Source organism: Perca fluviatilis, chromosome 18 (assembly GCF_010015445.1).
Source record: "Perca fluviatilis chromosome 18, GENO_Pfluv_1.0, whole genome shotgun sequence".
Lineage (NCBI taxonomy): Eukaryota > Metazoa > Chordata > Actinopteri > Perciformes > Percidae > Perca > Perca fluviatilis.
Window position 1 is genome coordinate 16,609,861 of NC_053129.1, and position 12,437 is coordinate 16,622,297.

General features: G+C 39.8%; 1 protein-coding gene across 1 annotated transcript; it reads right to left on the reverse strand.

Moving 5' to 3' along the window:
• Positions 1-3: 3 nt before the first annotated feature.
• Positions 4-3,210, reverse strand: mrps18a (mitochondrial ribosomal protein S18A). The gene is made up of 6 exons (XM_039781928.1): positions 3,020-3,210; positions 2,283-2,314; positions 1,443-1,547; positions 1,200-1,323; positions 580-652; positions 4-476 (listed from the first exon to the last, which is right to left on the reverse strand). Exons 1-6 carry the CDS (start codon positions 3,165-3,167, stop codon positions 332-334), a joined length of 627 nt encoding a protein of 208 aa, XP_039637862.1. The 5' UTR covers positions 3,168-3,210; the 3' UTR covers positions 4-331.
• Positions 3,211-12,437: the final 9,227 nt, after the last annotated feature.

The following is a 12,437-nucleotide window of genomic DNA, read 5'->3' on the forward strand; positions in this document are numbered from 1 at the left end:
AGAGGCAGAGTAAACACACACAATTTATTTGCACATCTGTGTTGCGGTCCCAGTTGTTGCTCACATTAAGTTGTCAGAGAGTTCACTTCAAGGGCTTTTTTTATAAACCAGCAGAGACAGAATAGATGGTTCTGGGTGGGGCTGAGCATGCCTTATCAAAAGGATGACAGCTTAATAAACAAAAAGGTAGAATAAATACAGATGGATGAAGCTTTTAGGCCTTTTCCCAGGGCAGTATGACAAAATGTAATCCACTTGAAACTCATCGGATAAAAATGCGCCCACCCACTTCTGTCAAGCTGCTGCACTGATTCATCAGGCTTTCTGTCCTTCAGTGTTTTGTGTAAAGGGGCTTGACACCATAACGCAGGTTGTCCTTGAGTACTGGGTGGCCAACAGCCATGCGCTTCTTACACCACTTTAGTCCGGTTTTATATATTGGTTTCACAGAGTCAATGGACCAGCGAGTCAGGTATCTGCACAACAGAAAATCATTGCTAGTTTAATTTGCACTTCGACTGACAATTTGGTAGAGAATGGTGAGAAACACACGTAAGCAGACACGCATGCAAACATTACCTGTTAAGTTGGGGTTTGGGCCTCTTTGGGACATGGCCCTCCGGAAGTTTGGGTTTGTGGTCAGGGAGCAGACCTTGAACACAGAGGAAAACAAAAGTCATATTTACATACTTTATTTAAATTAGTCATCAAAACAGCTAATCATCAGTAAAGCAGGCCCAAAACAAGGGTACAACAGAATAATTTGCTGGATTCTATTGATGCTTAAGACCCAAACTATTCGACTAGGAACTAGCACAGTTAAAGTCATTAGCACTTTTACCAGCAGCATTGTCTGGTTTCTCTTTAAAAATCAACAGTGCAGAAACTATTGTTCAATTAATCAGCATTGAAGTCATTTCTCAAGCAAACATGCCCAACATTTGTTGATTCTCAAATGTGAGGATTGCAGCCCCGAAGAAACAGCATAACGTCAGGCATGCACAACATAGTATGTAAATGCCTTTATTTGCTTATCTACGACACTGTATTTGAAATCTGCAGAAATCTTGCAATCATTTTAAATTAGTAACGTATGGTTCCCAGTGTCAAACAGATAATGAATATGAGGGTAATTTGAGTTTGGACCGGTCAAAGATTTAAACACACAAACAAACAAAAAGGCAGGCATTAACACTGACCTGCTCTGTGAGCCATCTGAACACACATGGCAATCTTACGATGTTCCTCTGGACAGAGACCAGTGATTCTCCTAGGCAACAAGCCTCCATCTGACCTGATGAACTGACTGAGCAACAAGACATCCTGGAGGGAGTCGAACAAAAAAACAAAATGAGAAAGAAAACCAGACACAATAAACAGCTGATACATTTTCCACATTGTCGGGGATTATTTGATCATTACATGCCTGTGGACGGACTTACAGTGTAGTTGTATTTGTGCTGCAGGTTCCATCTGTAGATAGGACACTTGGCTGTGGGGTTTGGAGGCTGTGGTCCTGCTGCAATATTCAGTATTTCTCCCTCAATCTGACAGACAGTTAGCGTAATATTACATTATGGTAGGTTCCTTGTCAGGTTGACTGAATATTTATGTATGCAGTATGAGACACGACTCGCTCTCCCCATATCCTATCTAACGGTTGGTCATAGAGGTGTAGGTCAAAAGTTAGTTGAGTCTCCTAACATTGGACAAAGCCTCTCCTTTGGAAAACACAGCTCTGTGTTACAGTGATGTCATCTTGATCCTCAAATAACACCTTTGAAATGTCAATGTTGAGTCAAATTGTACAACAATATAAGATCACCGCGAGTATATTACTCCAAACTGAAAGGCCCTGCCAACTACTGTAGAAGAAAAAAAACAACCACATACATATCATCAACATCTTTTATTTTTATGATAGATCACTGTTGCATTGTATGTATTGCACAGTGCTCTTTTAATTTGAACATCCATACTATAATAGAGCAGAAGAGTTTTCTGCATCTGGCTTTAAATTTGTTTCTTTATTATATAGCCTGATGTAATATAATAGCGATCAAGGATTTGAGAAATACATTATATAGGTCATGTGTATTTCTGCTCACCACTAGTTCCCAATTCATTCGAATGCCGCAATTAGTACAGTTTGATGCTTGTGTGTTTTGACAGTGCTTTAAACATCAAAACTCTGTGTGCGTATCACAAATAAAAACGGACAAGGGCTTTATCTAACAACCAAAAACATCATCAGTTTCACATTACAGCCTGGTTTTACTTACTGTTGTTGTTTTACCCTCCTGCTTCTCCACCACTGTAACACAGACATTGTACGATGTTAAGACTTTAAACAGTTATATAAATACATTTCTTTGCTTTCTACTGCTTTCCTAATCTTTGATACACAAGTGTGGTCCCAAGTTATAAAAACATGAGTTACAATTAGATTGACAGCCAGTAGAGATCATTCAGCTTGATTCTCCAACTTTAACTATACAGTAATCCTGACTGAAAATGTGGTTAGGTGAAGCTACAGTAAGTACTTTTTACATATTTGTTGAGTTATTAAATGCCACATATAGTCATATTGAAATACTTAAGATAGTCTACATAAACCAACAATTTTAAGGATGTTTAGGGTTAGGAGTAAAAGGAATAAAACGACACACTCTTACTTTTAATGTGTGTATTTCAATGTGACTCTCTTCGCCCTTGTTCATAGCGACACAGATCACAACACACTGAATGAAAAGATGTCAAGGGGAAAGACTGCCTCAATGGACGCATGGCTTTTGGTAACAGCTACTTAACAAAAACTAACCCTTTCCCCATGTGTTGTTGCATTAGCAAGTCAGTATTTCCTTAGAGGTGCGTCTTAATACATCCATGGTTGTATGCAGGTCTTTAAATAAGTGTGCTGATGCATCTAGCTAGCTAATCACTGCGTTAACATGCTAGCTAACGTTAGCTCTTCTAACACTGCTGGACTAAAATCTTCACGTTTGAAGATAAGTCTCACCTTGTCGGATCCCTCTGCTCTGAATGGTTAAAGTCGGTAGCTGGAAAACATTTATCCTCCGTTGAACCTTCACGTTGGTACCAGTGGCACCTAATTTCAAGCCCGCAATTGAGGTCCACACAGACCTCAACATACTGCGAGCTGCCATGTTTAATTCCTGACCTTTACTTTCCTGTCTGGTAATCTCGCGAGAATGAAAACAGCGACACTCACGGTGAAGGCTACTTATTACATCGATGGTGGTGAAGTCCAATAAAAGACAAATTCCAACAGAAACATATCTGTGTCTGACATGTGGTTGTGTTTAATGAACTGGCTTGATAAACAATAGTTGCATGGCCAACAGGAAATTCCATTTCAAAAACAGATAAATATAATAATAGGTTTTATGATCCTTTATCAAGGACAGCACATTATGAGCCTACATTATCTAGCCTAAATCTAATTAATCTACAATAAACCCCAAAACAAATTGCAGCACAATATCAAATAAAATTAAACACAAGGGGGAAAAGCAATGAACATATGGCATGTTGGAAAGTATCTAGCCTATCTAAGACAAGGGAGAAATCCCAGGAAAAGGTGATAGTGACATCTAGATCATAGAGCTTAAAAGCCCAGAGAGAGATCACTGGAAAGCTAGAATGTATTTGTCTATATGGAAGATTTAAACATAACGTGCCAGTGCAGGGGAAAATGAATCCTTCAGTCTTTACGATAAACTGCAGCATGAATCTGTGGATCCTAGAGATACTTTCATCATTGTGTTGCTTGCGTTTAGGTGCTCAGAGTTCATAACAAAGATAGGCCACTGCTCTTACCTCTATTTATACCATCAGATGCTCATCAGATGAAAGTATGAGAGGCACCTAAAGGAGCAGTGTAGGAACATGCCAAGCTTTTGTTGCAGAATCTGGAAGATACAGGCAGATTCTTCATGCCCAGATAAAGAGACTCAGAGAAGATAAAGAGTTTGATGTTTGATAGCGTTATCATGAGAACAGTATGCCATTTTTCAGTTATGTTTTTGTTTGCTGTATTTCAGGATTTATCTCATGGCCTCATCTGTGTGCATAAAGAAAGCATTAAGAAAGCCAATACAGGCTGCAACAATAGATCTACTTACAGAAGTCCTTTCTTAGATACAGTAAAATACGTTGTTTGTTGTGGAACTTATTCTTGTGCAAGTTAGAGCTATGATAACTTAGCAGCGTAGCCATCATGAGACATAGCCTCCTTTTGCAGGATCTCCTACAACTGTAAATATGATAAAGACTCTTTGGTTACAATTATTGTCTTTGTACAAACAGGTTTCCAGGGTAAGTCTAAATTTTTCAAACAAAACTATAAAAATATTAATATGAAACACTCCCACAGTTGACCATGAGCTTTAAGATGCATGCAACAGTCTCTTTATTAATATGCAGTTTTGCTCATGGGTTCTTCCTCTTAGAGAGGTCAATTGATGATAGAAGGAAAAGATGACATCTTTTACTGCCGTTAGCATATAGCTACTATAGCAGTGGACACTAATAGAGTATAGCAGCACTTAATAAGAAATCCCAGATAAAGGCTTTTAAACCAAATACTTCATAAGTATTCATAAGTATCATTTCAGGAGTAATGTGACCTGGAATTGAGGAGAATTGATCAACATTGGCAGCCAAGATGACAATTTAACACTGCAGTAGCTTAAAAAAGAGACAAAAAAACACTCCAGTCCTGCCTACCTGGAGCAAATGACCAATCAGGCCAGAGAAGGCCAGCTAAGTGTTGCATAAAACTCAGCTGAGAGTAAAACAAACTGTTGAAACCTGAACATTCAGAACAATTGGAAATGTGAACATTTTAGCTCACAGGGATTTCTCTAAAATACGTTTACCTCATTATTTAGCCATTATGTTGGCCACGTTTAACATTAAAATCTGACATTATAAAATTGTAGATATTACTGAAAATACGGAAAAGCATAATATGTCCACTTTAAGTAACTTTAGTTTCACAAAAAAAACAACTCATGACACCTTTAAGATTTTGAAATCTCGTTAAATTTGGAATTGCATTTTTGATACTGCAGTATGCTCTTTGGAGACAGTGGACATCTTAGTTGTTTATTTTCTGATATTGCACACATTAATCGGGATACATATGACCACATCAAGTGAAGATTCCAGCAGCTGTAATGCATAGAATGAGAACAACTTTGTCATTACACACTAAACAATTAAGTTGTTCTCGTAACAATTTTCCAAGCATATTCACCATCATGGTTGTTTGGTTTCATGGCAAAAAAAAAAGGGAACAATTGCTCGAATGCCATCTTGGAGCCTAAAAGAGCTGCACACTGAAATGCAAATTAACTTCTGTGTTCATCTCATCTACGGAGCAGAGAGTAGATGGATAGAGATTACCGTCACCCTGCCGCCACAAAGGAAGCATTGTCTCAGTGATCAGGTCCCTTCGTCAAGGACACTTAAGCAGTCACATTCCTTGAGAGAAGCCCAAAAAATGGCATTTAAAGTGTCTGACCACCTCCTCACAGGCTTTGATATTCAAATGAAACATGGCCCTGTACAAACAGGCGCCTCAGCTGAGGAAGAGGGGGGAGAGTATATCAGATAGGATTTCCCTCAGATGAAAAGAACTCGTCTGACATTTTCACAGCGAGAGCTGAGGGACGCTGAAGCAATGTTGGTTCGATGTCATGGAGGGAAGTTATTGCTGTGTGGAAAAGGTTAGAGTTTTCACCCCCGCTTCCTTGGACAAACTGCTGAAACGCAGCATGGAACAAGCAGAAGAGCTGAGACTGGAGCGAAGATCAGTGGGCACGGTCACATCACACAAAAACAAATCTAACCCACCCCACCGCATTCCCCTTTTATTGTCACACTGGTCAGTTTGTTTTGCCTTTAATGTTTTGGTGAAGGCTGAAGGGCCCCTGGTGATAGCTTCTGCTGAAGAGTCTAAACACAAAAGACCTCCAAGGGGCTCATAACAGCAACACCGTGGGATCTCAGAAGTTGAGGTGGTACCTTTATTCAAAATCACTGCAATACACAACCTGACTGTCGTGGCCTTCCAATGCCTGTCTGTGCTGAGTGTTTCCCTAAGATGAAGATTTCTCTCAGTGAGAGCCAACACTTTTCGACAGAATCTCTCATTCCCATGCAGATGGAATGTGTGGATTTGCTGCCATACAAATTGATGGGCACAGTCTGGTATGCAATTAAGGCATAGCTATCACTAAGAGGCTTTCCTGGGTGATTAACTTGTAAGGGCTGTTGCATCCAAGGAAGTCAACTGAACACAATTAGCCTATTTCAAGGGAATGAGTTTGGTTAAAGGCCCCCACTGCTTGTAAGATGAGGTGAGGGAAAAGAAGGTTGCCAAAGCAGACAACTGGAAACAAGAGACCCAGGTTTCATCGACCAGGGGAGTGGTCTAGTCTACAGTGACATCCCATGTGCGTTTATCACTCTGATGTTGGGTAAAGCTTTCTTAAAGTGACATGAATCTTCATCCATCCAAGTATCAACGAGCCCCCCCCCCCTTCTGTTTCTCAGCCCCTCTCACTCACTACTCTTCACTTATTTGGGTGTACGTGCTAAATGGCACTGGCTTCTTCAACAAACCCGCTGCTCTTTGAAGAGGCTCTTATCCCCGTTTCTTCCTCCGCATGCCCTCTGAGAGCCAGCTTCCATCCTTTCTCTCACACACAAACTCAGCCTGCCCGTAAATCCACGTACACACAAATACATGCTCCCCCTGGATCTGTCTTTCTCATATACACACTTTATGTTTGACGAGCAGGCCTTCGAGTCAGCACAATTTTCATGCAGGTTGTATTACATTTGCACTACAATACAAACAATAGCTCCTTGGCTCCTGAGTGATGCTCTTCAAATATTTGGAAATATTTTGTACCATTTGCGTTTTTCTTTTCCTTCAGCTGAGTTGTGTTTGTGACCCCCCCAGTGGCTAGCAACAAATAAGTCAATTAAAGCAGGAGGATCAATACCTTGTACTGAAAACAAAACTCTGACCTGCATGGAGTTTTTTCCGTTCCATCTGTTTTTGTTATACCTGTAGGAATAGCAACACAAAAAATGGAACCTGTGATTCATTTACTCTCTGAAGGATGTTTTAATGTGACACATGGCCATTTCATGCTGTGCTGATTTGTGCAGTACTGCCCAGATTAGTTTCCCACCATGGATGCCTCTGCTCTTAACTTCCTCCTTGTGTTGCCATGACACCTGCAGCGGCATTCTTACATAGACCAGATGGTTTCCACTCAACTGCAGTCGCTTTTACTGAAAGGCTGTCTACAAGTAGGTCTAGGCATGACTTATGAGGTGACCATTTTTATTAAAGGAGCTTCTATTTTGTGGCCGGCTTGGCTCAGTGGGTAAAGCAGGCACACTTATACCTAGAGGTTTATACCTCAACGCAGGGGTCAAGGGTTCAAATCCGACCTGTGACAGTTTACTGCATGTCTTTCTTGCCTAGCTGTCCTGTCAAAATTAAAGTAAAAAAAAGGAGCTTCCATTTTGTTTTTCTTTGTTTGCTGGACTTACTCCTGTTTGATATCGTCCTTACAACATGTACAAATTTGACTCCTCAGGTTGATATATTAAATTCAGACTTGGTAGCACAACGAGCTATAAACACAACATTGACATAATATCACCTTATTAAGTTGATATGGTGTTATAAAGTCGTTAGGAAAACGGTGGCGTATTTACATATCGAGCAGGCATGTAGCAACATTAGCTTTAATTTGGAGTCGACTAACGTCAAATATTCACTCTCCTTTTAGCTCTGTTTTGGTCTCCACTAACTCCTTAGGGAAACATCTGGTTCTTTACATGTGAAATGCTCCACTACAGTATGCTCACCAGCTAAACAATGCTATCTGTTGTTTGGTGCTAGGCGGAAAGGGTACAGTGGGTTTATGAGAGCTAAAAAAAAAAGCTGCCCGTTGTGACTGAATACGATACTGATCTGAGCCGGGAGAGTAAATCAAAACAAAAAGCTGTGGGTTGTAAAAAAACCAAAACAATGAGCTGAAAGATGCTAAAAAGCTTTGAACAGAAACTGTTTATTTTTTATTTTTATGAGTGTCCATCACTATGAGCGACCACTTTGAGCAGAGCTGAAGAGCAGCTTTATTAGTTATATTTTCTAGACAGTTCTGGCTGCCTTTTCAAAACACATGTTTCTTTGTGAAATGTGTCGCCATGGTGCAAACAGTTCAATTAGTTTTGTTGACATTGCCATCTGACGTCACTCTGGTCCTACTTATTTCCCCACTGTGCATTTCCTCACAGTAATGCTTATCTCAGTGTGGCCTCAATACGTGCCATTCTTTCCCTCTTTGTATGGGTGAGAAATTCATGCCATTCACAAAATTCAACTCCATTGAGAAATCTTGTTGAGTTCTACATCACATAACTTAATAACATACTTATTTCAGCCAAATGTGAACTGGTTAAACTGCGCTGCTGACAATCTGTATAAACCACAATACTCTATGGGGTTTGTAGCATGTTTCAAAGTTGATCTTTTATTGAAATAATGGTGGACATTTTAATACTGAATTCCCCAGTGGATAGTAACACTTTAGTTGTCACAAGGTTAAAAGTTGTGTGAGGCAACCTTCAAGTTCAACATGATGTTTTCTCTCACAGAAGACAGAAAGTGAGAATAGCAGATATCTGCCTGCTCCATACCCCTCCTTTATGTGAACCACACCTGGCTTGTAAAGAAGCCTGGTGTTACATAAGGTCACTTCAGCATTTGCTTCACCCTCATTAGTCTGTCTCCTTTTCTCTGACTGAAACTGGGTGAATGTATTGAATGGTATAGAATGCACAGAGTTATAGGCAGATGGAGGCCAGCAGGGGACAGTGGTGATTCTCAGGTGCAGCTTCACTCCACTGACACTGTTTGACTGCCTCGCCTCCCACCTTCTGTAGACCTGCAGCAGCCAGCCAGCCAGCCAGTCAGTGAGACCTTGAGGAATAAAAACAAAACAAAAAAACAACACATTCAACAGGATGTTATCAAGGACACTAGACTCAGTGGTTTCACAACTTATCAAGTAGGTTCAGTTATTACATCTAACTAAGCAGACAAGGCACTAGTGACATCTATACCTTTAAATAAACTGATCTTGTTCCACAAATTTAAAAGGAACATTATAAATGAAGGAATTAAATATCTCCAATCTGGAAGTGGAATAAAAGAGAAAGTTAATTACTTTTCTGTCACAGCAGTGCGTTTTCAGACCTACAAAACCCCTTGTTCCATCATCGAGACATGTTATGTGGGCTCCCTGATGGGGTACATGATCTTTGTCCCTTGCTCTCTTCCTTTCCCAGTTGGGGGTCATTCATGGAAACAACTTGAGACTGTCTTTTTTTTCTTTTTTTTACTACCCTTTTTTGTTGTATTTTTAACACCATGTCCAATACATCTCATTTCCTGAAAGAGAATGTAAAAACCTTACTCTGTGTGTGTGTGTGTGTGTGTGTGTGTGTGCGTGTGTGCGTGCGTGTGCGTGTGTGTGTGTGTGTGTGTGCGTGTGTGCGTGCGTGTGCATGTGTGTGTGCGTGTGTGTGTGTCCAGTCTGCCTTTGCCACGTTGAGAAGAAGTAGTACAGTGAACGGCAGCAGTCAAGAGTTTCTCCAGTCTTTATGCATCAGGCTTAATTAGGAGACATTTTCTCAACATAAAGAGACATAATGTAACAAAAGAGTGGACGCTGAAAAGAAGCAAACCTGAAGTCCTTCCATCTTCCATTCACTCGTATGTATAAGGACTGGGCAGTCAAACACAAGGCAAACTCTCCAGTAAAATTCCATGGCTGGCAAACACAGGACTGAGAACAGTCAGAAAGGAAGAGTTACTTTTTCCAAGAGTTGCTTTGTCATCAAGTGGAAGCGCACTCACATGCATAATTCTTTCCATTCACACTGAATAATAAAGGAAAACTACATGTTTTATGCTCATAACTGCCATTTGTATGCTTTATGGTTATGACTTGTGCCATCTTTCAGTTTTCAGTATGAATCAGATTACCTTTACGTTGAGTCTTGCTTTAAGGTTGGACTGTGTAATGTTTGCGGACATTGTGTCAGCAAGTACAAATTAAAAAGTTAACTGCAAATTACAACATTGTTGTATGGACTTTTCCAGGGCAGCTGTATTTTGTATTTCACTCTTTACCTTCTAGAATAGTAAACAAACTCACAAGGCTACCGAAAATTAGCCTACTGACGCCATTTGGTTGTCACGTGGAGAGGTACAGTAGGCCTACTTGTTTTAGTTTTGTGATATAAAACATTATAGGATATCCCTATAATGTAGTGTAACAGTATACACAAGTAAAAAAGAGTCAGCGAACTGACTCAATATCTAGCTAAAGTTTGCTAACATTAGCCATCATGAAATACTGGCCATATAACACCAGGTAAGGCTGTAACAGCAAAAACCCTGACTGAATTGAGAGCAGGTGTGTTTTATTATTTATGAATTCAACTTTTCAATTGTAAGAAAATGGTTCTTTGCTTAAAGATTACATAATCTCGCTTTTATGGTTGAAAAAAACCTACTTAAAGGCCTAATCTGATAAGACGCTACGCTCAGATAAATGCATTGCAGACAGTGACTCAAAAAAGTTTTTGAGTGTGTCACCATTTTGTTATCTTTACTACATGCAGTAAACTGATATTACACCATATTCAGCTGGCTTAGACTGCCTTGAAGTGAAAATGAGGGGATCACTCATTTTTGACTTTTAGCGGCACCACCCTTATCTTCTTAGGTGTTATAGATGAGCTTTGGATGGAGGTGTTTACAAGTTTCCAAACTGTCCTCCAGATGTTTCCAATTCATGAAATCTGGCTATTTTACCACAGCTGTATGTATGTTATTATTGTCGGATTGCTCTCCGGGTTTTTCTACTGGCGCTGGTTCCGCAGACCAAATCGTCCATGACACCTCAGCGTATTGCCACTTTGGTTCTTCTGCTCTATTTGAGACATAGCAATGGTGTCTCTGCTTTAGTATTGAGTACTTACAAAAAAAAAAAAATGTAATAATTATCATTGATTATCTGCTAAATTCTCTCTGTTGGTAATGAAAAAAAGCCAAACCAAGGAAATACATACATTTCCTTTTTTTTTACATGCTTGTATTTATTTGGTCTTAGAAAAGTGCTCAGTGTTAAAATTCTGGCTGACTTACAAATATTACATTCATTCTCACAAAGGAAAGACAAGCAAGAACTTGGAAAAGAAACAAGTCAATGTTATGATTAATAAATCCCCTACAGCTCACAAGTATCGCCGCAATGATAAAACATCTTTGGGATCTCACTCAGCACTTAAGATCTGTAAATACACACAGCAGACTTGCATCAGAGATCTTAGAAGAAGGTGTCAACTGTGTAAAACATTGTAAAAATCTAATTAGATCAGATTGGGTCATGCATTTCACCCTTAACCCATGCTGTTGGCTGCTGAGATTCTGAAGAGCAGACTTCCTTTCCCCCTGCTGAAATACTTGTGGGATGTTCTCTCTTTGTTGTGGTAAGCAAAATGATTCCAAACACCTGGAGCTCACAAGGAACCTTCATGGGGTGTGTTGGCGGAAAGAAAGAAAAGGATTAAAGAGGAGAGGGAACAGCGAGGAAACACAGAAAGTACCGGGAAGAACAAACACAAAGTCCTCTCAGGTGATTTAAGTCTATTCATGTTTGATAAACACCCTGTTGTCAGAGTATCCCCATATGCTCGTACAGGAAATAAATACGCACAAAAGCATCAAAGCCTCTGGTCCCTCATGTCCCCTACATTTGATCAATGTCTCATGCTCTTTCATGTTTTTGACCCCACAGCTGTTTGAGAGATAGGAGACCTCTACCTGGATTTGGTAGTGTGTAATCTTTTCACTATAAGTTCGGGCTGTCAAAATGAACGCGTTACTAACGACTGAACGTAAATTCCTTTCAACGGCACTCATTTTTTTGACGCACGATTAACGCACGTGCGTGGGTTTGGGCCTCGGGCCGCTTCGTCTTTTGGGAAATCAGGAAGCGATGCAGCAGTAACATTGTCGATGGCTAATCAAAAATAAACTAACAGATTTATCTGGGTTTGAAGTTTGGTTGAAACATTTGGGATAGTGTAAGAACACAACTCAAACAAATATATAACATAGGTATGGTTGTTTTTAGACATTTTAATGCAGAAATGTTACATATTGTACCTTTAAGTGAGTGTCTTATAATATGATCTTAATATGGTGGTATCACTATTGGAAAACTGGACTGAATCACATTCAGAAAACTATATCAAGATTAAGAGTCTACAGCCACGGCTCTTAAGCACGACGATGCTTTCAGGTAACCAAC

Excerpts from the sequence above, each read along its gene's own strand:
- mrps18a (XM_039781928.1), bottom strand. The coding sequence starts at position 3,167 with ATGGCAGCTCGCAGTATGTTGAGGTCTGTGTGGACCTCAATTGCGGGC. Across the intron at positions 653-1,199 it reads TCAGATGGCTCACAGAGCAG|GTCTGCTCCCTGACCACAAA; the intron begins GTCAGTGTTAAT and ends TCTGTGTTCAAG. Across the intron at positions 477-579 it reads CCCAAACCCCAACTTAACAG|ATACCTGACTCGCTGGTCCA; the intron begins GTAATGTTTGCA and ends TCTGTTGTGCAG.